Source organism: Eschrichtius robustus, chromosome 14 (assembly GCF_028021215.1).
Source record: "Eschrichtius robustus isolate mEscRob2 chromosome 14, mEscRob2.pri, whole genome shotgun sequence".
In the NCBI taxonomy this organism is placed as follows: domain Eukaryota; kingdom Metazoa; phylum Chordata; class Mammalia; order Artiodactyla; family Eschrichtiidae; genus Eschrichtius; species Eschrichtius robustus.
In genome coordinates, this window is record NC_090837.1 from 40,507,934 (window position 1) to 40,534,292 (window position 26,359).

At 39.1% G+C, this 26,359-nt stretch overlaps 1 protein-coding gene across 2 annotated transcripts; it reads left to right on the forward strand.

Annotated features, from left to right (window-relative positions):
• Window positions 1-1,830: 1,830 nt before the first annotated feature.
• RIOK3 (RIO kinase 3) lies at window positions 1,831-25,459 on the forward strand. 2 transcript variants are annotated; one of them, XM_068562660.1, is made up of 13 exons: window positions 1,831-2,067; window positions 9,189-9,304; window positions 9,922-10,067; window positions 10,161-10,268; window positions 10,455-10,564; window positions 11,793-11,936; window positions 12,936-13,063; window positions 18,263-18,460; window positions 19,657-19,816; window positions 21,568-21,648; window positions 21,739-21,828; window positions 22,730-22,837; window positions 23,806-25,459. In XM_068562660.1, the coding sequence occupies exons 1-13, from the start codon at window positions 2,005-2,007 to the stop codon at window positions 23,911-23,913; spliced, it is 1,560 nt and encodes a 519-aa protein (XP_068418761.1). In that variant the 5' UTR covers window positions 1,831-2,004; the 3' UTR covers window positions 23,914-25,459. The 2 variants fall into 2 exon arrangements, with proteins under 2 accessions (XP_068418761.1, XP_068418762.1); XM_068562661.1 differs by lacking the exon at window positions 23,806-25,459 and adding an exon at window positions 23,000-23,776.
• Window positions 25,460-26,359: the final 900 nt, after the last annotated feature.

Here is a 26,359-nt window from a genome sequence, read left to right on the forward strand (position 1 = left end):
TCCCTTTAGAGACTGAAGAATCTGCTGATTCCACGTGCTGAGGCAGTGCAAATTCTAGAATAGCTTCATCTCTGTTGATCACCAGCGAGTTTATCAACAGATGATAGGAGTAAAAACTGGAACTAAATCTTTTAAACATTGTGCTTATTCCATTTCACAGCAAAATGGCCTTTACCCCATTCAAGAACTCACTATTAAATAGCATAGGACTAAACAAATAACATACAATAACATGCTATCGTTGGTAAACCCCATTTTTCCTATTAATCATATTTGTAAATGTAAACTGTAAGTATTGTAAATTTCTATTGTCCTTTTTAAGGAGCACATAGTTGGTGGCATCAAGTATATACCTTAACTGTTGACACACACCATTAAAATTGTTAACCCACAAACTCTGTTCTAACCTGGAACTCCAACTCAGGATGAATAAACTTCCCTTGTCCCCACAGCCCGCCCTCTCTCTTCCCTGTCTTGAGTAAAACCTTAGTGTCCTCTGAGACTATTCATTTTTGTCTGGTGTGCAAGGCAGGGGAGAGGGCCTGCACTCTTTGCTCTCTCCAGTGCAGCTCCCAAAACATGATTCCTGCTGCCTCAGGAATACAGCTCTCCTCTGGCATCTCTGCCCATCCCGCTGTCACTGTCTCTAAGATTCCCTAGCAGCAGCATCTACTAACCCCTCTGGATTACAGTCTGCACATCTTCTGAAGACCAGCACCTGCTCACACTCTTCCAATTCCACCCCAAGCCCTGCCATCTTGCTGGGTAATTTCAAGGCCCATGTGCATCACCCATCTAACACGCTGGCATTTTACCCTGCTCCCTTAAGCTTCCCGACCTCATCCTCACCATTGTTTCACTGTGGTTTCCTCTGATCTGGGAATAACCTGCATCTGCTCTACCCCTAAAACCCTTAAGGAGTTCACTCACACTCTCTCTCTGAGCTGAAGTTCACTTAACATAAAATTAACCATTTCAAAGTGTAAAATTCAGTGGCATTGAACAGATTCACGATGTTGTGCAACTATCAACTGATATCAAGTTGCAAAACAGTTTCATCACCCCAGAAGAAAACCCTTTACCCATTAAGCAGTCACTCCTCGTTTCCCTCCTCCCCACCGCATTCCCTGGCAACCACCAGTCTGATTTCTGTCTTCATTGATTTACCTATTCGGGATTTTTCTGGTCACGTTATGAAAATCTCCCTACAAAATACTGTATGAAAACTCTGTGCTTCCAATGCAGGGGGCGTGGGTTGGATTCCTGGTTGGGGAACCAAGATCCCACACGCTGCGGGGCGGGGCCAAAAACAAAACCAGAAACAAACAAAACCTTTTATTATGCAGTTCTCCTTTTGCTCAAAGTTACATAACACATTTTACAAAATTTCACATTCCACGCCCCGTCTCCTTCTGACAACTGCAATAAAAACAAAATCCGACCGTCTTCTTCAGTCTCCCCTCTCTAAACCTGCCATTTTCTGTCTCCCATACCATCCCAGTTTAGAATTCACCCGGGAAATAATGCATGAACAGAGAGCCTGATTTGCTTGTTTATTTATAGTCCACGCAGTCGGACTCCGTTCAACGAGATCCAGCTGCCCTCTCGGGCAACCGGGTAGGCGGGTTCAGGGACAGGGTAGAGCCTGGCCAGAGGAAGTCACACCCATCCGCTGCTCTCCCGGGCAAGGGCGGTCGCCACCACCAGTCCCGGGCGCCGCGCAGCGACCGGAAGTGCGGTCCGCCGGGGGCGGGGAACGGTGACCCAACGCGGAGCTCGGGGCGGCGGCCAATCGGAAGCTAGCATTCAAGCGAAAAGGGCGGAAGAGAAGGGGTCTAGTTCCGGACGCGGCTGCTGCAGCCGCCGCTGCAGCCGCCATCTGTCATCTCAGCTCCGGCACCAGCACCCCGTCGCCCCTACCCCGCTGCCTATCTCCTCGGCGGAGGCTGCTTCCCGGTCCTGCCACCTCTCTGCTCTGTTCTCGTCGCTGACTTCTTCCCCCACATGGATCTGGTCGGAGTGGCATCCCCTGAGCCCGGGCCGGCAGCGGCCTGGGGACCCAGCAAAGTGAGTGGCGGTCGGGACTGACGTACCTGCCACAGTCGCCTGGGCTGGTCCTCTCGGAGGGCCCGGAGAGGGTGGCAGGCGCCGAAGCGGCTCCGCAGGCGATTCGGGAAGTTCTGGGCGGGACCCTGACCACCTCGGAACGGGGGACGGGCGGCGGGGCTGCAGGGCTCGGGGTGGGAGAGGCAGGGAAGGGGCACAGGCTACCAAAGTCTGCCCTGGGCGGTTTGGAGTCTCCGTCTAGTTCTACACCTTGATTTCTGAACCTCCGTGACATATGTTTGGGCAGGACTCGCGTAAAGGCGCTGACGTTTGATGGAAAACAAACACGAACTTGTTTTTCACCGGCCACATGAATCAGTGCAGTTACACACAGAAAGCCCGACAGAAAGGTGGTTTAGGAAGCTGTTTCCTTAACTTGGCAAGCGTGGTTATCCTACTTGGGCAGTTTCTTGTTTTTGAAGTAGTAAAAGATAAATCCAGGCGCACCCTCCCTCGGCTCCAGGCTAATTCTCATGTGTTTACATACTGTTAAGACGGTTATGAAATTCTCATTTGCCTGGGTTTTAACGTTTAAGCTTTTCCCTGTAATGGCCAACTAAAATGTTTATTTCACATTTGGTTTCTGGTTTCAGGCTGCTTCTTTTCATGATACTTTCATTAGAAGAATGAAAAGATTCTTTTGCCACTTTATGGAGGGTTTACTTGAAAGCAAAAGTGGGTCAATTGGGATTTTGTGTTCCTCAAATTAAGGTTGTGAAGGAATCTAACTTTTTTAACTTCATAATGGTTCTTTTTTGGTTTAATGAATATATAACAACATATTTAAGGTGTACAGCATAATGATTCGATATGTGTATATGTTGCAAAATGCTCACCACAATAAGTCTAGTTAACATACAGGATTACAGTTTTTTTTCTTGTGATGAGAACATTTAAGGTTTACTCTCTTAGCAACTTTAAAATATATAGTACAGGATTATTAACTATAGTCACCATGCTGTACATGACGTCTCATGCCTTATTTATTTTGCAGCTGGAAGTTTCTACCTTTTGACCACCTTTACCCATTTCATGCACTTTTTTACATGCTAACACAGAACATTTGTTCCATTTAAAGGGTCACTCATGAATCTTATTAGATCTTCAGACTAGGTCTTAACAGAAAGTGGGGGAAATAAGTAGCTTTTAGGTAAAGGAAATTTTTATAAAAGTTCTCATACAACCGTAGAGAGAATCTAAAATAGCCTATTGGCAAATGTGGTTACATCTATGTGTTACTTTGCGTATTTTTTCTGTCAAGACTTTGTTTACAAGGCCAAGATCAGTAGGCATAAAAGGATGAAATCAGTAGAGAGATACTAATAAATATATACTTTACATGTTAAATTCCTCTAGGTAAGCATCTATAAAGTTTGTAAAAATGTCAGATGAAACAAACGTTGCTTAGAATACCTAACCTCAGAACAAACTTACAAAACTAATTCAGTAATAAAATATTTGATATCAGTCATATTTTCATTTAAGTGTACATCATCAGAACTATAAAATTTCATCTTCATTTTTCAACAAAATATCATCTTGGGGTTTATTGGTGTTCTGTTGAGAAGACAGCATTTTCATAGGCAAAACAAATAGAAAGATGCTACAAGTATTACTTAATCATTTCCTTATCTAACCTCTTGAAAGACTGTAGTGATTATAGAAGCCTTTGCAGAGGAGGTAGAGGTTTGAGGAAAGTCTTGGAAAATGGAAAGAATATTAAAGGCTGGCAGTTCTCAAAACTTTTCCATTAGGACTTATTTACACTCTTAAAAAACATTGAGGACTCCAAGAATTTTTGTTTATATTGGTTATATCTATTGATATTTGTCATATCAGAAATTAAAACTGAGATATTGAAAAAAATGTTTATTAAGTGATTATGTTAATATAAATAACATTTTTATATTTAAAAAAAATCTATTTTCCAAAACAAAAAATTAGTGAAGAGTAGTATTGTTTTGTATTTTTGCAAATCTCTTTAATGTCTGACTTAATAGAAGACAGCTGGATTCTCATAGCTCCTTTTTTCTTCAATCTGTTGCAATATGTGTTAGTTGAAGTATATGAAGAAAGTCTATCCTAACAAATATGTAGATTATAGCAGGCATAATTGAAGATGGGTAATAAGAGCACGGTAGACACACTAAGAACAAACTGAGTTAATCTCTAAAAATGCACATTTAAAAAATGTATTGAACTATAGTTGATTTACAATGTTGTGTTTAATTTCTGCTGTACAGCAAAGTGACTTAGTTACACATATACATACAGTCTTTTTTATATTATTTTCCTTTATGGTTTATCACAGGATATTGAATATAATTCCCTGTGCTATACAGTAGGACCTTGTTTATCCATCCTATATATAATAGTTTAAAATGCACATTTATATCCTCAAAGGTAGTAAACCTCAAAGGTAGTACTACCTCAAAGGTAGTAAACCTTTGAAAATTTTGGAAAACATAAGAACACACATGCACACATTCTAGTAGCCACCAGCGTGCTGCCATCATATCTGATACAGACTCTGGAAAACTTCACTCCACACTCTTGAGAGAATGAGAATGGAAAAGACAAAAACTATCTTAGAACTATTATGAGAATAATTTTGACCTCTTAGACACCCTGAAAGGGACTTGGGGTCCCCAGTTACAAAATCCCAAACTGCTGTTATGAACAAAGAATTTTAGGGACTATTCCAAGAAGGGAGAATTGACAAACTGTAGGCAAAAGTGAGGAAGTGTGTAGCTCTGTTGGAAAGAGCTGTAACAAATGGATTAGTGGTACTCCTCAAAACTGTCAAGGTCGCCAAAAACAAAGTCTGAGAAACTCGCAGCCAAGAGGAGCCTAAGGAGACATGATAGCTAAATGTTATAAGGTATCCTGGAATAGAAGAGGGACGTTAGGGGAAAACTAAGGAAATCTGAATGAAGTATGGACTTTAGTTAATAATAATGATTTGTTTCATTAATTGTGACAAATGTACAGTATTAATACGGGGAAGCTGGGTATGGGGTATCTGGGGACTCTCGGCACAATCTTTGTGATTTTTCTGTAAATCTAAAAATACTCTAAAATTGAAAGTTTAAAAAAAAAAAAAAAAAAAGGTTAGTGTTGTTGTACAGACCCAGATCACGTTTTGCAGAGATCCTTGTTTTGAGAAGTAAAATTACCCACTTAAATATTTTGCCTAGATTATGTCTTCTACCTGCATGCATGAGCAGAAAAGGGACCTTCCTGTGGGGTTGCGGTTCTATTGACTTGCTTCAAGTTGAGGACTGAATTTTTTTTATTATGTGCTTCCTTCATGTTTGCCTTTTTTTTTCGGTTTACTTGATTCTTTCCCCATAGTTGTGTGCAGTAAAACCTTAAAAAAAAAAGTGGGACGGGCAGCTGGGGATGCATCTTTAGGAGTAGAAGGAAGGGGGAATGATTTCCCACTAATCTGCAGCCAGCCAGATGTGGGAGAATGGTAGTTGTGATGACCCCAAGTTGCTGAGTTTAGTGGTGGCAGTTTCCCAGAGGAGAGGAAAACAGGGTGGGTGAGGGGTCTTCAGCGAACCGGAATCAGGGAGCTAGTGATGGGCTTGATAGATGTCATTTAAAGCAGAATAACTAACTGGGAAGGATTGTGTGGAGTTTCCCATCAGATCTTGATGCAGTGGGAAGTTAATGTTGGTGAAGGAAGTAGTGGGAAATGACGTTGGATCGCTAGGATAGAGCAAGATGATGAAGGGCCTTTTACTCTTATCTCCTTAGATTTATTATTATTTAAACATTTGACAGAGCTTCTCTGTTCACAAGGAGTGTTTGACTTGCTGAAGAGTTGCAAGATGACAACACAGGATTCCCCTCCATACACCCCCTGGTGCCCATTCATAGGAGGAGCCCCCAGTGCCTTTTCTAAGCCCCACTCAGGGTGGTGAACCGCTTGTGCCTGTGGAGGACTGTCCCTGCCCGGCAGCTCTCCCTCACAGCCCAGAACATTTTATGGAGGGATTTTGGCTACTGGTTTGAAGAGTTTGGATGTGATTTCAAAGTATAGCAGCTGGCACACTTTCGGAAGTCTTTACTTATTAATCCCACCCAAGGAAATTGTCTCAGTGTGAGGTTGCCCAGCTGAGCCGGTCAGCAGAGGTGCAGGGAAGTACAGCTCTGGAGTCTGAGGCTCCGAGGAGCAAGGTCAGTAGGAGTGGGCAGTCAGGGTGTCTTGGCGCCCTCTTGGTCTCTGCATGTTTCCCTTTCTGATTCAGTCTATCTTGGGGGTAGGTAAATCTCTGCCACAAAATAACACAGTTACTGCCTCTCATTTTTGCCTCTCCGAGAGATTTTCCGCTGATGTTTTAACACCTTAGAATTGATTGACTGCTGGCAAGAGACTAGAAGCATCAGAAGTGGGTGGGCAGGGACTTCCCTGGCGGTCCAGTGGTTAAGACTCTGAGCTTCCACTGCAGGGGGCACGGGTTCCATCCCAGGTCGGGGAACTAAGATCCCGCATGCCAAGTGGCACGGCCAAAAACAAAACAGAAGAAATGGGTGGGCAAAGTGGCTGACTGCAAGGTGGAGAAGAGGACTTTAATAAAATAGGACGGGTGTAGAAAGGCACCAGACCTCTACCGCCTAGGCACAGCCTGGCAGTTCCATGAAATATCTCCAGGTTTCCTTTTGGCACATCTTGTTCAGTAAATACTTGAATGCCTCTTTATGTCTGAAGCTCTACACTGGACTCTGAGAATGAGAAGACCTTGCCCTTCAAGGGGATCTTGCTGTGTTGTGCCTGATGTATTTAACTAACACTGATATGGGAAGATAAAGGAAAGGATCTAATTTTGTCTGATAAAACTGAGATAACCCTGTGGAAGAGCTGACACTTAATTGGGCGAAATAGAGAAGGAAGAAAAACCTTTGAGAGAGAAGGGGATGTGTGAGGGGTGAAAGGCGTGGAAGGGTAAAAGTATGCCATATTTAGCATTTAATTAGTGTTGCCAGGGTCTAGGATAGGTGAGAGTCAAGACTGGAAGGATAAATTAGCTCAAGCTGTGAAGGGCATTCCTTACTGAGAGATTTGGATTTTAGACTGCAGGCAGTACAGCAGTTTGCTTCTCCCATCCCAGGACAAGGTGCTTAGGGAAGCAGTATAGCAAAACACTGAGAGTGCAGCCTCTTAAGCCCTACTGCCTTGGTTCAAATCTCAGCACTTCCATCAACAGTGTTACCTTGGGTTAAAAAACTTCTCTGTGTCTCAGTTTCTGAATCTATAAAATGGGGATGATATTGCAAATACTCCACTGTGTGACTTAATCTGTGTAAGTTAGGTGTATTTAGCCAATATAGAGAATATCCCCGTGGTGCCTGTTATGCTACTTTTAGTCATTGCAAAATGTGATTGACAGTTCTGAGCTAGGGAATACAGTTATTTGCCTTTTGGAACCTGAACTTTGATCAGACCAAGCATTTCTAGGCTAAGAGGCAGTATTTTATCTTCTACCCAGAAGATGCAGAAGCAAGTCAGCAGAGTCATGTGGCCAAAAGATTAGCTATATTCTCCAGATTACAGAGAGCTTCAAGATTACAGACCTCAAAATCCTCACCCGGAGAGTGCTCAGTTGCTGACAAGATCTGAGTCAGGGAAAGTCATACCACGCCTTGAGGAAACCTCCCTGTTGTTTCCAGGCCTGGCCTTATACAAGGCCAGAACAGTTCTGCAATAGGCTAGTATAGGTGGGGGCTGGGGGCTGGGGGCATCTCACCAGTCTCAGGGTGAGACTAGGTAAAACTTGATTCTGATTCACTTAGGCATAAATATAATGATCATCTATCACCCTTACGTGCTTCACCCTAACAGTTTGAACCAAATGAATCCCTAAACCTCAACGTTATGGAACTTGAGCAAGGGTAAGTTGCCCAGTTATCCCGGGGAGTCACCCCAGCAGGCCCTTAGACCAGCTAGAGGGCCTGTACTGGCTAAACTTGATTAAACAACTTTGTGACCAAAACACTTACCATCATATGCTATATTCTAAATTAGACTCTCAGTAATAGTTAAGGAATGAGTTTGGATTTTATCCTAAAGGCAGTGGGAAACATTAAAACAATAAAGAGCTTTAAGTAAGGGACTGAACCAATCAGATCTGCATTTTAGAAAAACCATTACGCTGTGGTGTGGAGAATGGAAGCAAGCAGAAAGGTGAGTTAGGAGGCTCTTATAGTAGCCCAGTGATGGGAGGATGATACCTTGGAAAGGGGATAGAGAGCTGGGCAGGTTCAAGAGATACTTAGACATCTTATTCAGTACTAATGGTCTTAATCACTAGACTATCAAATGGAATCATTTGCTGCTGCTAAGTAAAGCCTGCCCCCCTCGAAAATCAGCAATTGTGAAGTAAACCTACGGTTTGTACGTATTTCAAGAGGGCTGAGATGGTGATGCCATTGAGGAGGGCTGAGTGGCTGGCCGCTCTAGAAGAGTCTCACGGAGTATTACTTTGCTCTGGTAGTATTGTTTCAAGAATCTATTTCTCAGCTTCCAAAGTTCAGAAATACAGGATTCATTGTTTGTTATTGCTGTTTTTATTTTGGCATATTCCAAGGTGTCTTGAAAGGGGCTGCCACACACTTTTTACATGTAGAAGACTTACTGCTTAAATTAGAAGGAAGTGTAACTTCTAAGTGGGCTTTGAATTGTGGTAGTTGGTATAGCCTGTTCCTGTAAGAGAATCTACCCAGAAGCCAAATTATAAGCAGAAGGTTGCTTGGTGAGCATGGAATCAGAACAAGGGGCATTACATGAACTCATTGGCTAGTAGGTGATGCTGGAGTAGCCTGTGCTTCCCCTCACCTATAAGGACATACCCTCCAAGCAGGCTAGAGAGTGCTTTTGGCTGTCGTAGTTTAGGTTTATCTTTGATTAGATTTGAGCTGGGATATATTTTTACTTTTAAGATGATTTCTGCAAAAAGGTAAGCATTCCTTTTGAGTTGATTTAGCTAGTCTAATTCTCAAAAGATAACCTTATTTCCAAGTTTGGAAAGTACTTTAAGTTCATTATTATGAATTGAATTGCCCTTTTTTTTTTATAGTGTCCATGGGCTACCCCTCAAAATACAATATCTTGTTCTTTGTCTGATGTAATGAGTGAACAGTTGGCTAAAGAATTGCAGCTGGAAGAAGAAGCTGCCGCTTTTCCTGAAGTTGCGTAAGTAAAATTCATAGAGACTCTATTTTATCTAGCGGCTTGTTCTAACAGTCTTAGGATTTGATTAGTGATTGTCATGACAAATGATTCAGAAATACATTTAGAAAAGCAGTGCAGTAGAAAGAGCACTGTATTGGGAGTTCACTGATACATGGGTTTTGGTCCTAATTTTGTGACTAGTTTTCAGTATTATCTTGGGCAAACCACTCTGTTCCTCTGGGTTTTAGTCATTGCAACAGTTGAACTCTATGATCAAATAGATCAAAAAATAATGAAGTAGGGTACAGTTTTGATTAAATGTTTGTAGTTCATCTTTTCACATATATGTTATCTCTCCTTTGATCAGAACACAGAACGAATGAATTTTGGGTCTGTTTGGTTTTTATTATAGGCCCTTTAGCTTTCTCTTGAAGCTCTCCTAATCCTAGTTGGTGCTTTCACAGGTGCCTGCTATTGGTCAGAGGGCAGCTGGGCAGGAGAGGGTGAAGGGTTTGGTAAAGTTCTTTTCCATTGTTTCTTCAATACAGTTAACACTGAAAAGGCACATCTCACCCATAACTGGTAGCGTCTCTTTACACAGCACATTATATTAGTCTATATTGCCTTATTTTGAATAGCGTTGCTGAAGGACCATTTATTACTGGAGAAAACATTGACACTTCCAGCGACCTAATGCTGGCTCAGATGCTACAGATGGAATTTGACAGAGAATATGATGCACAGCTTAGGCGTGAAGAAAAAAAATTCAATGGAGATAGCAAAGGTACTATGACCTTACTGTGTCAACTCCATTGGGTGGTAGAAAATGCTTGTAATGTGCCCCTAAATAAATCTCCTACTATTTTTGCCTTTTAAGTGTCCATTTCCTTTGAAAATTATCGAAAAGTACATCCTTATGAAGACAGTGATAGCTCTGAAGATGAGGTTGACTGGCAGGATACTCGTGATGATCCCTACAGACCAGGTATCAGTGCTTTTATTTTCTGGGGGCATAGAATGGGGATATAGGAAGACTAAGTATTTTATATTTGTCTTTGAATCTCATTTGGTAATTTACTATTAGATTCAAATATCTTTTTCAGATAATAGTGAATGCAGCAATTTAGTCTTTGCTATTTTTACATACTTGGCTTGTCTTAATCGCCTTTAGCAAAACCAGTTCCTACTCCCAAAAAGGGTTTTATTGGAAAAGGAAAAGACATCACCACCAAACATGATGAAGTAGTATGTGGGAGAAAGAATACAGCCAGAATGGAAAATGTAAGTTACAGAAGTATTACTCTGAATCAAAAGTTTTATTAGAATAAGTTAAAAACATAGCATTCTAAATACAATATCTTTAAATTTCTAAAAATATCCTTCGTCCTTTCTAAAGATATTTTAGATGACAGTATAGCAACACCGTGGAAACTGAGCCACTAATGAGAATATAATGTACCTCAGAATAAAATCCTACATCAATATTAAGAAAACTAGTTTGATTTACATTGATTTTAAAATTAAGAAATGTTTCTTCTGAAAGTAACATTTATTTTTCAGCATCTTATTTTCCATAAAATACCCGAGACATAGATAACAGTGGTGATTGGGGGATAAGAATGGGAGATAAAAATACTTTCTACTGTATACCCTGTTATAATTTTTGAATTTTTTATCTTGTGCCTGAATTACCCCTGCAAAATCAGAAACAAAATGTAATTTTTAAAAAATAGGAGAAAAAGAAAAATGGCATTTTTTTCCTCCTTCATAAATATCGTGGTTAATATAAAACATTTAGACTTTAGAACACAAATACTTGTTAAGTAAACATTCTAGAAATAATCCAGATCTGACTCTAGAACAACCCTGTCCAGTAGAACCTTCTGTGATAATAGAAATGTTCTGTGTCAGTGCTGTCTAATGTGGCAGCCATATTCGACAATTGAGCACTTGAAATTTGGGTGGTACAACTGAGGAAATGAATTTTTAATTTTATTTTAATCAATTTAAATTTAAATATCCACATGTAGCTAGTGGCTTACATATTGGACATAATTGTCATGGTGTGGGCATAGCTTGTGACTTTAACCCACTCTTCAAAAATAATTGACTATGAAAATTTTTTTTTTTTGGTAAGATTTGGTATGATTTCAAAATATAATGTATCCTTTGTCCGATGTAAAAGCATAAGGTATTTTAGCATATGTTCAAAGCATATGCTAAAATACCTTAGTTTTTAGATGTGTTTGGATGTTTTCTTTGCATATAATAAACCCTCCCTTCCTTTGGGATACAGTTTCTTAAAAAGCCTTGTTTCCCTTTCTGTTGGGCTTACCAGTGAGTTATTTTGCTTTTTCCTCTGTATACCTGTGGGTTCTGCTTTCATAGCATTATCGTCTATTGAGTAGAAAACCCAGTCCATGTAAAACTGATTTTCTCATTGTTTTTTGTTTTCACTGTCCCCATTTTAAAGTACTCAGATGCTAATTTTTCTTCTTCTTTTTGGCAGTTTGCACCTGGGTTTCAGGTAGGAGATGGAATTGGAATGGATTTAAAACTATCAAACCATGTTTTCAATGCTTTAAAACAACATGCCTACTCAGAAGAACGTCGAAGTGCCCGCCTCCATGAGAAAAAGGAGCATTCTACTGCAGTAAGTATTCTTAACGTTTTTGTTTCTGTTTTTTTAGTGGAAAGATTCATATTAGAAAACTTCATGTTTGGGGAAAAAACCAGATAAAACTTCATGTTTGATATTGTTTTCATGAGATTGACTTTTCAAATCAAAGATGTAAATAAAACCCAAGTAGCTTTGCCTTTTGACTTTTCAGATTTCATGTAGTGCTTATTAATCACTTATTCAAAACTAACATTTCAGTGGTCATAATTAATTTAGACTGTATAGTTTACATTGCGTATGAAAAGTTGTTTCCTGTCATGACATATTTATAATAACTTAATAGTCTATAATGTTTTACCTTAACAAAGATAGTGTATAATATCTTGAGAATAATTTTTAAACCTTTAGAAAAACAAACTAATGGTAAGTACATTAGGAGAGCTATTTAAACTTTGGAGATAAAATTTTCACTAAGCTAGAGTCTGATTTTTAATGGTTCTTTTAGATACTCACTTTCAAAGACATTAGAGTTACAGAAATGAATTGTATCTTGACAGCACTCTTTTAAGAGCCTGTTGTATATACACCTAGGTAAATTAATAATAAAGGGGGCTTCCCTGGTGGCGCAGTGGTTGAGAATCTGCCTGCCAATGGCAGGGGACACGGGTTCGAGCTCTGGTCTGGGAAGATCACACATGCCGTGGAGCAACTGGACCTGTGAGCCACAACTACTGAGCCTGCGCGTCTGGAGCCTGTGCTCCGCAACAGGAGAGACCGCGATAGTGAGAGGCCTGTGCACTGCGATGAAGAGTGGTCCCCGCTTGCCGCGGCTGGAGGAAGCCCTCGCACAGAAACGAAGACCCAACACAGCCAAAAATAAATATAAAAAATAAATAATAAATAAATTTAAAAAAATAATAATGATAAAGGTTAAAAAAAAGTGTATATTTTGAATGTTAGATATTAGAAATGGCTCAGAAAATGTTTTGTGATTATCAGTTATTTTCACTTACAGTGCTTTATCTTTTGCAGGAAAAAGCAGTTGATCCTAAGACACGTTTACTTATGTATAAAATGGTCAACTGTGGAATATTGGAGACAATCACTGGCTGTATTAGTACAGGAAAGGAATCTGTTGTCTTTCATGCATATGGAGGGAGGTAAATGAGCAAAATACAATACCATCATATCAACAAAAGCTTAGCCCCTTCTCCCTGATATTAATGGATTTATACAAAATCAAAGTTCATTCTGCATGGCAGACAGTAATTTTTAAAGTGTTATTGTAGGAAGTCTCAGCAATATAGGGATGTATAAAGAAAAACACAACCAGGGGAGTTCCCTGGTGGTCTAGTGGTTAGGATTCAGCTCTTTCACTGCTGTGGCCCAGGTTCAATCCCTGGTCGGGGAACTGAGATCCTGCAAGCTGTGCAGTGCAGCAAAAAAAAAAATAAAACCACAATCATCCCAATTCTGCCATCCAGAGATAACCATTAATAATTTTGTGTAGACTCCTCCAGTCTTTTTTCTATGAATATATTATTTTTCACATTATTGTAATTATACCATAACATACAGGCAGCTGTAAGTGGCATAGCAAAATCTGAACCTGAGTTTGACTCAAAACCCACATCTTTCCACTGTGGGACCCTTTGGTACCAGGTTGGGAGGGCCATACTTAGATCAGTTACCAATTCCTACCCTTTTAATAATGCTTTCATTATTTAAAGAAATGTCTTTAAAGATCTTACACCATTTTAGAGCTTACCCACTTTACTTTTGTTTTGAGGACTTAGTTGAGTAAAGGATGATATGAGGAAGAGAAAAAATTTTAAATGTGGATCCTGTTGAGAGAACGTGCTTAAGCCAGGAATATGAAGTCATCTGGGTACTTAGCTTTGAAGTCTTACTAGTTCAGCAGGGCTTACTAGCTCAGCTATTCCTTTACCTGAACATTATTTATAAACAAAATGTTAAAATAGATTACAGATTATTCTAGTTTTTTTAGGTTTAGAAGGTATTTATTGTATACTTAAGGGGATTCAAACAATTATTGGTCAAATCCTTGCCTTTGGTTTTCTTAATTATTTAACTAGTCTCCCTTTCTAAATGAGACATATACATATAATCATGTATTGAATTATACTAAGTTCCGAAATGAAAGGGATAAAATGAATTTTAGGATAAAATGGCACAACATTTTTCAAGCAACGTGCTCTGGAGCAATTTACTAAATGTCATTTAAAAACTGATCCTTACCTCATAGGATTTTGTTGGGGGTAAATGAAATCGTGTTTTATAATACCTGGTATATATTAATTTTAGTAAACATTTATTTTTTTCTGGCTTTAAGCTCTGTTGCCCTCTTTCCAAATTTCAATTGAGGGTTCCCTGAGACCAGGCAAACGTAACTTAATTGCACAGATTATTTTAAAATGAAAGATTACTCATGGTAGAAATTAAACTGTATAGAAAGGATTAAAATGAAGGTAGCCTTCATCTTACCAACTGTCGCCCCACAGGTTTTTCCTCTAAGGGTAACCACTATTAATAGTTTTTAGTCTAGCCTTCCAGAAATTTTTATGCATGTATTTCTTATTTTGTTTGTACAAAAGAGATTATATTCTGCATTCAGCATCTTCATTTTTCAGTTAATATATCTTATATCCTTTTATATTACTGGTTTATATCATATCAGTTTTATAGTAGAACATTCCACTTTGTGAATATATAGAAATATCTTTGTACATATACTTTGGTATGCTTTTGCAAATAAATCCTTAAGCTGCATTCCTAACATTTGAAATTTCTGGGGCAAAGACTATATGCATTTTTTTCCCCTTTCTGTTAAACAGTGGAAGGTCTTATTGAATGGAGAGTACCAGATTTTGCTCACTGTTTGGGCCTCTGAGCAGGCTATTGTAGCAAGCAATGTTTCTTGATTTATTTATTAAAAATTAAAGAAAACTTTTTTTCTTGTATGTCACACCAAAGACCAGAAATCTTGAATTTGTGTTTACATTTTAATGGTAGGGCAGATGCAATTTTCTCTACGAGCTTGTCAAATCCTCAGGTTGCGAACATTCTGAATGTCCGTAGGTATTGCCAAATTGCCGGATGAGAAAGTTAAACCAGTTTATGCTACCACCAGCCGTATGAGCCTGTTTCCCTCATCCTCATCAGTGCCTAGTCTTACCAAACAATACTTTTTTTGTCAGTGTGAAAGATGAAAAGTACCTTTTTAATATTTTGGTGTGCATTTATTTAATTATGGTTAAGATTTTATTTTTTTGGAGTGTATTGGCCACTTAAGTTTCTTTTTCTTGTCAATTGCCTTGTTTAGCCTTTGTACATTTTCTGTTTTACTTAATGATACTTTGATATAATGAATGAGCTCCCTTTCCTTCTGGTGGAATTGGTATCGTGATCTGTACTTTGGCATTTGTAAATTAGCAAAGCTAGAGAGCATTCGGTTTTCAACAACTGAGAGTAAATATTTTTTAAAGTGTATGTTAGTTTTCTCTGCTACGTAACAAATTACCACGGATTTAGCAAGTTAAAACAACACCTGTTTATTATCTCATGGTTCCTGTTGATCAGAAGTTCGGGCAGGCACGGCTTAGCTGGGTTCTCTGCTCAGGCTCTCCCAGGGCTGCAATCTGCGTGTCAGCTGGGCTGCATTCCTTTTTGGACATGGGTTCCTCTTCCCTTGGCACAATTCAGTGCCCTGCAGCTGTAGGACAGAGGTCTCCACTTTCTGGTTGGCTGTCAGCCAGGGGCTGCGCTCAGCTCCTAGAGGCCCCGGTCATGTAGCCCTTTCATATAGCAGATTACTTCTTCAAAACCAGCGGGAGACTCTCTCCCTTCAGTTCACTGAGACTGAGTATTAGACAGTGGAATGTAATCCTGGGCACGACTATACCTTCACCTTTGCCATATAATATAAGCTATTCAAGGGAGTGGCTATCCCTCCCACACTCAGAGGGAGGGGCTTATACAGGGTTGTATACCAGGGGCTGGGATCTTGGGGGCCATTTTAGGTTCTGCCTGCCACAAAGCTCTTCTGGGTTCTGTCACTCTCAGGTTGGCCAAGTAATCAACAGTTATTTGAATAGTAACATGTTCTAGATTTTTCAGGGAATAAGTGTATAACATGTTTTCTACTGTCAAAGAGCTTATGGTATAGCCAAGAGGAGAACATTACAGTAAGAACCGTTATGGTCCGTTAAAGATAATTACATAATAGAGTACTTAGACAAGTGAGACCTCGGGATAGGAATAGAGAACAGAAGAAGATCATTGCCGGTCACATTCAAGGAAGAGGTCATGATGAAGTTGGATCTCAACCTGGATTTTAAAAATAGGTTAAAAAAAAAAAAAAAAGACAACCCTCCCCACCCCCCAGTACTGAGTGCAAAACGCTAGTTGCAGAATATGTACAGTATACCATCTATTTAAATTTTTAGTTATACAGAATGTAACATACATGGTTTTTTAAAAATGTATGTTTGTGGAAACTTACGTATGTGTGTGTATATTTTTAAAAAGACTAGAAGGCTACTATTCATGATTGTGATTGCCTCTAAAGAGTTGGAATGGGGACTGAAACTACCAGGGGTGGTAAATAAGCAAAGGGAACTTCAGCTTTATCTGTAAAGTTTAATTCTTTAAAAAAAAAAAAAAGTGGGGTGGGGGAGGGGTGCTGAAAATGGGAGGACTGAAATTTAGGCGATGAGATTTGTCAGTGAAGAAATTAGAAGGTGTATATGTAGAGGTAATAAGATGTAAAATTGTGTAAGCAAACCAGAAATTGGTAAGGAGGACCTTAAAAGCTAGGCAGAGTGATGTGTAATTTAGTGAGAAACGCAGAAGTTTTTTTAGTAAGAGAATGATGAGATGAATCTTACAAATTAGATTTTATCCTAGAGACCTTCCAAGTAAGGGATCTTCTAAGTGGTATTTTTCATAGGGCCTCATCTACCTATGGTTAAATTATTTCAGTGACAGGAGACTTACCATCTCAAAATCCAAAGACGTCTATAACATCTTTAAATTATTGGGAATTTCTTCCTCGTAAAGGATCTCTAGCCTGTCTCCCTGAAAATTGGTTCATTCATTCACCAAGTATTTGTGCAGCTACCGTGTTCCAGGCTCTTCTAGGTGCTGGGGCTACAGCAATGAATGGTACAAGGAAGGTCCCTGCTCTCATAGAATGTGCTTCCTCCCCACCCCTCCCTTCAACCCCCTTCCAGGACTATCAGATATGTACTACACAAATAGATAAAATAGGGTGATGTCATAGTGACTGGTTGACTGCTTTTTATCAGTAGGACGGGGGAACCTCTGATGAAGGTTTCGAAGGTGAGGTGTGTTTTGAAGGTGAGAGTGCACAGTCTGTGCTGTTGGATTGGATGTGGTGTGTGAGAGGATAGATTCTTGGCTAGAGCAGCTGGGTGGTGCCATTTACTGAGGTGAGAGACTGGGGATAGGCAGGTTTAGGGTACAGTTATCAGGAATTCTGTTTTGGACATGATAAGTTTGAGATGCCTTCTCGACATCCAACTGAAGTCAAGTAGGGATGAGATAAATGGGCCTGAATTTCTGGAGAAAGTCAGGACTAAGGATAGAAATGTAGCAGTTATCTGTATTTAGATGTTATCTAAAGCCATGGAGCTAAGTCACACTTCTTAGGAAGAGAGGGCGTTACTTAGAACCAGTTAGAGTATGTACTGTAGCCTTCTGAGGCTACCTGGAGGAGGAGGAGTCTGCTGGGAGAATATGGTACCAGAAGGAGGGGATTGGGAGTTTGAGTCAGAGTCTGTGCTCTAGATATAGTTCCTTTCTTTTCCAGATTAACATCCCTTCAGAGGTTCAAAGGTAAATCTTGTCTCTCCTTCCACCTTCCCCCTTTTGTTCGCACTGCCACCACCATGATTCAGACCCTCTCAGTGGCTCGCTGTTGTGGGACTGTTGAATTAGCATCCTAAGCATCCTCTAGACTCTTCTGCTCCCTTCCATCGAGTTTTGCCTCTGAACCATCCCAGGCAGACCATAGCCTATTTTAAAGTGTACAGGTCTTCATTGTTCCTCAAGTTTTAATTCCATAGTCATTAAATGAAGATTATATTATGGGTTGTTGAAAACTGTTGAGAATTTATTTGAAAGTGTGTTTTATTAAAAAAGCTAAAACCTAGGGTTTTCTTAAGACCTCAAACTTGAAGGCTTAAAAAACAACAACAACCCAAGGCTTGACATTCTCAGAGAAGGCAGATGCACTTTCATGTCATAAAATCTTTATTTTGAAATTGTTTTGTTACCTGGCGACTTGAACTGACTTAATGTTTGTTTCTTCCACTTAGCATGGAGGATGAAAAGGAAGATAGTAAAGTTATACCTACAGAATGTGCCATCAAGGTATTTAAAACAACCCTTAATGAGTTTAAGAATCGTGACAAATATATTAAAGATGATTTCAGGTTTAAAGATCGCTTCAGTAAACTAAATCCACGTAAGATCATCCGCATGTGGGCAGAAAAAGAAATGCACAATCTCACAAGGTAAAGAAAATCATTGTGCTAGAAGTCATCTTGGGTGATCACCTGTTTGTATTAGGCCTACCAGCCAGGCAAAAAACCCACACTTTCTTTTAAATTAATTTATAGAAAGTATGAAAGGCCTTAAAATTCTAGTGCTTAAGGAGAGTTTCTGTAAGAAAACATTTCCATGTATATAACCTGAATTCATACTTGTAGGATGAAAAATCCATTTTGTTTTTCTTTCTCAGTAAAGTTTGAGGGAAATTAAGTCATTTTCAACTGAAGATATTTTGTCATATATCTAAACGCTATCTTTTCCAGTTTCCAGTTAGGCATATTATAAATAATGATTTCCTTTTTTGTTTCAGAAAATGTTTATTCCATCTAATGTTTGTTCATTTGGTGAGGGCAGGGTTTTACCAGTCAAATTGCATTTTGCTTTAATTTATTAGATTTGTTTCTCAATTCTCTACGCAGAATTTATCAAGGAATTTGTTTTGTCAGCCAAGAAATTAATAATCTTTCTTACATACAAATCTGCCCACATCTGAACCATGAAAGCCTTTAATTTTAGTTTGCTTTGCCTAAAGATGTTTGCTTTCAAAATTAATTATCTATATTTATTAGCTGCACAAGTCTTCTACTTAGTAGGACTTCTAATTAGAATAATTTCCTAAGAGGTCTTGCTGCCCTCCGATCTCTTTTCTGGATTACTAAGGTCTCATCACTGCCTTTCTTAAGATTTTTCAGCGGCTCCCATAGTCTTTGGTGTAAAGTTCAAAGTCATCTTGCGATGTGGAGCCTGCCTGTCTCTGTAGCCTAAACCCACATTGCCCTTCCTCCTCCTCATGATCCAGCTGCGTTGATTTATACACAACCCCCGCATGGACTGTGCTCCTGGACTCCTCTGTGCATCTCCCCACAGCTTGAACCTGGCTAATTCCTATTTGCCTGCTTCTTCCTTGATGCCTCCTACCCCCACCTCTGCCAGTGCATGTAGCACATTGCACTGTAATCATCTCCTCACTTGTCTGTTGTTTTCACCAGGCCGCAGGCTCCGTGAGGGCAGAGGCTGGCCTTACTGCCTTTGCCTTCCAACATTCCCCAGATTACAACATAGTGCCCCCTCATTGCAGGACCTCGTTAGATATTTGTTGAATAAATGAAATTTCCTCTCCTTCTGATCTTTACATTCTTAATCATTTCTTTCTGTATAGAATGCAGAGAGCTGGAATTCCTTGTCCAACAGTTGTGCTACTAAAGAAACACATTCTGGTTATGTCTTTTATTGGCCATGATCAAGTTCCAGCCCCTAAATTGAAGGAAGTAAAGCTCAGCAGTGAAGAAATGAAAGAAGCCTACTATCAAACTCTTCATGTAAGTTGTGCCTTTCAGACCATTCACACACCAACTTTAAAAAATATTTCCTCTAAACTAAAAAAGAAATTCCTAAAATAGTACTATTTTAAGGTGGTATAACGAGGACAAACTGAAGTTTGTGAAGGAATGTTAATATTAAAGAGTTGTCTTTATATCAACATGCGTATGTCTTGAGTTGTTTTAGGAAGATCATAGTGGAGAAAGTGAAGGCTCAGTTGTTAGCATTAATGACATAGAAGCCAGAAGCTATTATTGACAAAACTTCATTAAATAAAACTTGATGTTACTATGTTTAGCAGATATAGTGCCTCATTAGTTTGTATTCCTTCTTGAAACAGTGAAGGAAATACCTTTCCTGTTGGGAAATTAGAGGGAGGCAGATTTGGTCAATAAAAGTAAGTGATGATGAAAAGAAGATAGTAAGGAGTGGTTTCTCCATCTCTGCTGGCGTTAGAGTTGGGAGGCACTTGTCAGGAGTCTTGAGGAAGCTATTTATGCTTTGGGACAGCAACCAAATTCAATCTGGGGTCCTTCAAGCTTAAGAAAATGCTCCTCATATTGTTGTTATTCCTCTGTATTGTCTTTTTTTTTTTTTTGTCTTAATTGAATAGTGAAGAAACATGGTTTTTTGTTGTTTAATAAATTATTTATTTATTTTTGGCTGCGTTGAGTCTTCGTTGCTGAGCACGGGCTTTCTCTAGTTGCGGCCAGCGGGGGCTACTCTTCGTTGCGGTGTGCAGGCTTCTCATTGCGGTGGCTTCTCTTGTTGTGGAGCATGGGCTCTAGGCGCATGGGCTTCAGTAGTTGTGGCATGTGGGCTCAGTAGTTGTGGCTCGTGGGCTGTAGAGCGCAGGCTTATAGTTGTGGCGCACAGGCTTAGTTGCTCCACAGCATGTGGGATCTTCCTGGACCAGGGCTCGAACCCATGTCCCCTGCATTGGCAGGCGGATTCTTAACCGCTGCGCCACCAGGGAAGTCCAAAACATATGTTTTTAACACAGTGTCTGCATGGAACTCTTACGTCATGTGGCAGTTGATGTGAATATGAACGTATTATCCAAATTAATTTTTTAAGATACAGTTAGAGAGATAATCCAACTTTCTCTGCCTTCAGTTGGAAAACATTCAAAGAAAATTAAGCCTACTTTTCTGGTTTCTTTTGGCTGTGGGGTGGCTGGGGAAGAGATGAAGTAGTGATGTGCCCTTTGTATTTGATTCTATTAAAGCTGGGAAACAAATCATTAATGCTGATTTCTACTATGAGGCTAGGGGTCACCATCAATCATGAATATATAATGTCACTTAATTAAGAAGAATACTTCTTTCCCACTCTGTCTGGCAGGAAGTACTTTTTACCTTGGAGTTGTATACACTCCATAGAGCTCTCAGTGGGATGTTTGCCCTTTTATGAAGGCTAAGCCTAGGTCCCCTGGTTAGTGACCACAGCTGTCTTACGTATGTGGGAATCCAGGACTACCCTTTGGTCTCCTGTTCTCATTGCTGTCACATGGATAGGGAAGTAGAGTGTCATGCACTCTTCCCTTCCATTGTCTCACTGGGCTCTCACCCTCCTTCAGGGTAGAAAAAAACCCCCCAAAAACCAGTCCTAGACTGTACAAAGAAGAAATAAGTTCTTTACCCTAGTTTTGCTCTTTATGGAAAATATTGGGTGACCTAGACATTTTAGTTGTGTAGGTAAATTAGAATTGTTCCTTCATTTTCTAAATGTCTGCCTTGCCTCCTTACAGTTGATGCAGCAGTTATATAATGAATGTAAGCTCGTACATGCCGACCTCAGTGAGTACAACATGCTGTGGCATGCTGGGAAGGTGAGGAGCATTTTGTTAATGTTCAGGTTAAGTGACTTGATGTAAATTACTGAAGGTACAGAAATCACTGTGTGCTCTATATTTAAATAGGTCTGGTTGATCGACGTCAGTCAGTCTGTAGAACCAACCCATCCTCATGGCCTGGAGTTCTTGTTCCGTGACTGTAGGAATGTCTCACAGGTAGGCATGTAAACTAACTGTCTTTTTTATGGGCTATAACATATTCAAACATTTTTCTCACTCCTAAGACAAGTAAGATGACTGTATTCTTAGAAATTAAAGGAAGGGTTTACTTTAGTTACTGGTTGCTTTCAAGGTAAAGAGACAAAGATTGATTTGTCAGATTTCATTTTTTGCAAGAATTTGATTGCATGCCTCACGTTTGGGCCACTGAATTAAATTTTCCAAGAGAGTAAGTTTTTATTTTGGTTCTAAATATTTAAGCAGTCAAGTAGACATTTAATACATGCACAGTGCTTTAAGGGAAGCTGGCCTGAAGCAAGCCTGCATGCTTACTGCCGTTGTTATTGTACTTAAAAGAATAGTTTTCCTAGTGGTATAGTCTGACCACTCTTTCTCTGAGGCAGAGTGAACAGACGAGGGAAGGTAAAACTCAGTAATCACAGAGTTGGGAAGCATTTGTTTGCTATTTCTAAAGGAAATGAATTGTCAGCAACAGATTCAGATAGAGGTGATCTTTCTAAATATGACAGAACAACTTTATTTTGGAAATACTTTCTGAGCCTACTGGAAAATTTTAATTCATGGGATTTAGTGATTATTTTGAGTCTACTCATTCAAAGCAATGCCAAGCAATTTTATATATACCACTCACACATAGCTATAGAAGGTGCAATATGACAAACTTACTAAATCTAGAAAACAGCCCGGATGTGTGAGAGAACAGTAAGCAAGTAGAACCTGAGTGTAGTTATACTTGAATTGGAAACACCTGTAGCTTAAAAATTATGGAAGGAATTCACTGGTGTTTTACAAGTACACTATTCCCTGTTTTTTTTTTTTTTGTTTCTAGGAGAACCTTGCTAATAAGTCTACTGACTTTCTTATACTTCTTTACTAGTTTTTCCAGAAAGGAGGCGTAAAGGAAGCCCTTAGTGAACGAGAACTCTTCAATGCCGTTTCAGGCTTAAACATCTCAGCAGATAATGAAGCTGATTTCTTAGCTGAGGTAAGTGTTATAAGGCTGTTTTTCACCTTGCTGATAGTGGGGGACCTGGATAGAGTAGATAATGAAACCCAGAGCTAAGTTTATCCTCTCATCCCCTCAAAAACAAAATTAATTAGAGATTTTTCCTTTCTTGAGATATTGTTTTTGATCCTTCTTTTCCAGGCTTAAACCCTAGGATAAACATAACAGCAGAACACTTCTTCAAGGAGTTCATAGTTTGGTTGAGATGGACAAATAACACATTTCCAGTATATGCCTTTTTCCCTGACCGGTGAACACTCCGGGTGACACAAAAAGCAGTAACACTTGGTCCCTGCCTGCCTTTAACTGAATACAGAGATTCAGCAGTGGCCATCCTTGGAAATACCCAGTCATTACAATATGGATCTACAGAACAATACAAAAAAAAAAAAAAAAAATCCTCCAGGGAAGGTCTCTTAAAATTGAACAAAAACTGAAAAGTGAAACAGCAGCTAATTATTCCCAGCAACCTGCCAAAGCAGAGAATGATTATGGAGTCTGTTCCAGAAATCCCCATATTGACTTGAATTTGGCCAAGCTGTGCTGGAGTCTAAGGCCAGAAGCGAAGTAACAGGAAGATGGTAAATCCAGCCTTTAGTTCAGTACAGTTGCTCTGTACAGTTACTGGGTGTTACTGCTGTTGAATCAACTTTGGAATTTCCTTTTTCTTGTTCCCTGAAAGCTGTATAGGTTATATAGTAAAACATATCTGATGCCAATTGCTAGCTTGATAAAGACACTGAACATCAACCCTGGTAATGTAATCAAGTAAAAACATACATGTATGTGACCCACTGTAATATGTGTCACACACTGTAATTCTAATTCAAGGCCAGTGTCGTTAGGAATGACTTAGTTTTAAGAGAGTAAAAATACTGGTTCAATCTCAAGCATGATTGCTATGAAGTAGGATTTTGACAAATGGATTTAATATATTAATTTTATAGATAGAAGCTTTGGAGAAAATGAATGAAGATCATGTTCAGAAGAATGGAAGGAAAGCTGCTTCATTTTTGAAAGATGATGGAGGTCCACCAGTCCTATACGATGAATAGCACTAATATCCACTGCTTTCAGTGTTAACACAGTGGTGATTGTCAGCTGCCAATGGCAAATGAAGTTATGGGTGACTTGAAATACCAAAACATGAGGAGTGTACAATGGTGCTTCTGTGCTTTTTTTCCCTTGTAACCCATATGCCAGGTATGTGGAATTTTTAGCTCGGCATTGAGAGACTAAAATGTCAACTACCTCTCATGATATGAATAGGATAATATAATTCTTAACAGCTACAGGTAATCTAGCTGAAATCAACCTGATTTTAAGGATTTGTGGCATAAAATGTTTTGATGAGAATTTTTAACATTTCCGAATATGGGAGGAAGGGACAGATGTGTTTACAAGGGAGGCTTTTATTACAACTTACTTGCTTTTTTCACCTCCCTGTTTTGTGTTGCGTCTTTCCTCTAAAATTAGCCCTTCTCAATTCTTTTTCTAGACTGTGACCATGATTCTAAAGGAAAATTTCTTCTCTTTAGTAGCTGATATAAATGGAAATTTGGTTTCAGAATGGCTGACAGAAATAGACATAAGCAAAGTACTTTTTTTTGGTACATCTTGAATTATGAACTGAATTCTTCTTTTCCACACTCATGTGCAAGGAAAGGCATCATCGGTTTCTGAAAGAGATAAATATATAAGTACTTTTCAACTATCCAAATTTTTTAAATTTAACTTTCAGCTTTTCTACATTTAGGTGAAATGGTTAGGATGTAACTCACGGTGCAGCCGCTCTGCATTTATAATGAAAATGTAAATTATCTAGAAGGACAGAACGGAATCTTTAACCATGTTTGACATATTGTAATGAAGTCAGTGAAACAGAGTTCAGTTTACGTTTCACTCAAACTATATACTTACTAATTGATTTTGAGAGAAATATAGCAAGCTAATTAGAAACATTATATCATCAAATGATGAAATAATCAAATGATGAAAAGTATTTATAAAACAAGTTGGGTACCAAATTAACCAACTAATTTGAACTATCTGGCCTCACTTTTAATAATGTTTAGTACTGGCTGGACTCCACTTCTTAATGCAGCCAATGTACATTGGCTTTGTTAGGATTGAAGCTCATTCACAGCAACAGAATCATTCCTCCTATTGTTGGAATCAGATTGGAATCACTAAAGACCTAAACTTTCTGTCTGGTAACAGAAAGTAAAAGTCTGAACATTATTTACACTTGAAAGCTTCTCCATTAAAATTATTTTAAAATGCCAAATATATTCTTTCTAGAAAAATATTTTTTTCTGTTGTATAACTTTTAATTGCATTTCAGAGAAGTGTGATTTGGGCTACTCATTACATTTCTGAAATGTTTACCACTATGAAAGAAATATTTAGATGACTGGTGATTATTGGCTTTACAGAAGTTGCAAAGAACTAATTTTAAAAACAATTAACCATTAAATTTTGTTTTGTTTTGTTTTCTGACATACTCTGACAATAGCAGCAAACTGTTGGCTGTGTGGCATTCTTGGAGTGTGCTGTGAACATGCTTTTTAAGAAATTAAAAATGAAGAGATCATTTTAGAATTGGTTTTTTGTGTGGATTCTTCCTGTTCCTTGGAAGTATTAACTTATGTCCTGGCACCAAGTTACCCCTTCTGTTTAAGTTAAACAGTGCTATTTTCAGCAGTTTTTTTCCCTCTCAATTTCCCATCTTTAGATTTCACTTTTAAATTACCTACTTCACATTACAAATAGGTTTTTCCTCTCATATAGATCAGAGAGTAAATTTTTCACACAGTGGAAAAAGAAAGTGGAAAATATTGATTTGCTAAATAGTCAAATACAGATGGGGAAAAAATATGGAATTAAGCATATTTTGCTTCACTTTAATGGAAGTGGATATATGAATATCTATAAGATAAATTATCAAAATAAGGAAGATTATGTGTAGAGAATTTTTATTTCAACAAGATAATTTTTTGCCAGTTTCTTTTTTATTTAAAAAAAAAATCAGGGGCTTCCCTGGTGGCGCAGTGGTTGAGAATCTGCCTGCCAATGCAGGGGACACGGGTTCGAGCCCTGGTCTGGGAAGATCCCACGTGCTGCGGAGCAACTGGGCCCGTGAGCCACGATTACTGAGCCTGCGCATCTGGAGCCTGTGCTCCGCAACAAGAGAGGCCGCGATAGTGAGAGGCCCGCGCACCGCGATGAAGAGTGGCCTCGGCTCGCCGCAACTAGAGAAAGCCCTCGCACAGAAACGAAGACCCAACACAGCCATAAATAAATAAATAAATAAAAATTTGACTAGAGAAAAGTTTGAGCAGGCTCAGGACTGTGGTTAATAATCATGGAAGTGTAGTTGTTGTTGCCGTTTTAAAAATAGCCACATACTTTATTAAAAAAAAAAAATCAGGGCTTCCCTGGTGGCGCAGTGGTTGAGAATCTGCCTGCCAATGCACGGGACACGGGTTCGAGCCCTGGTCT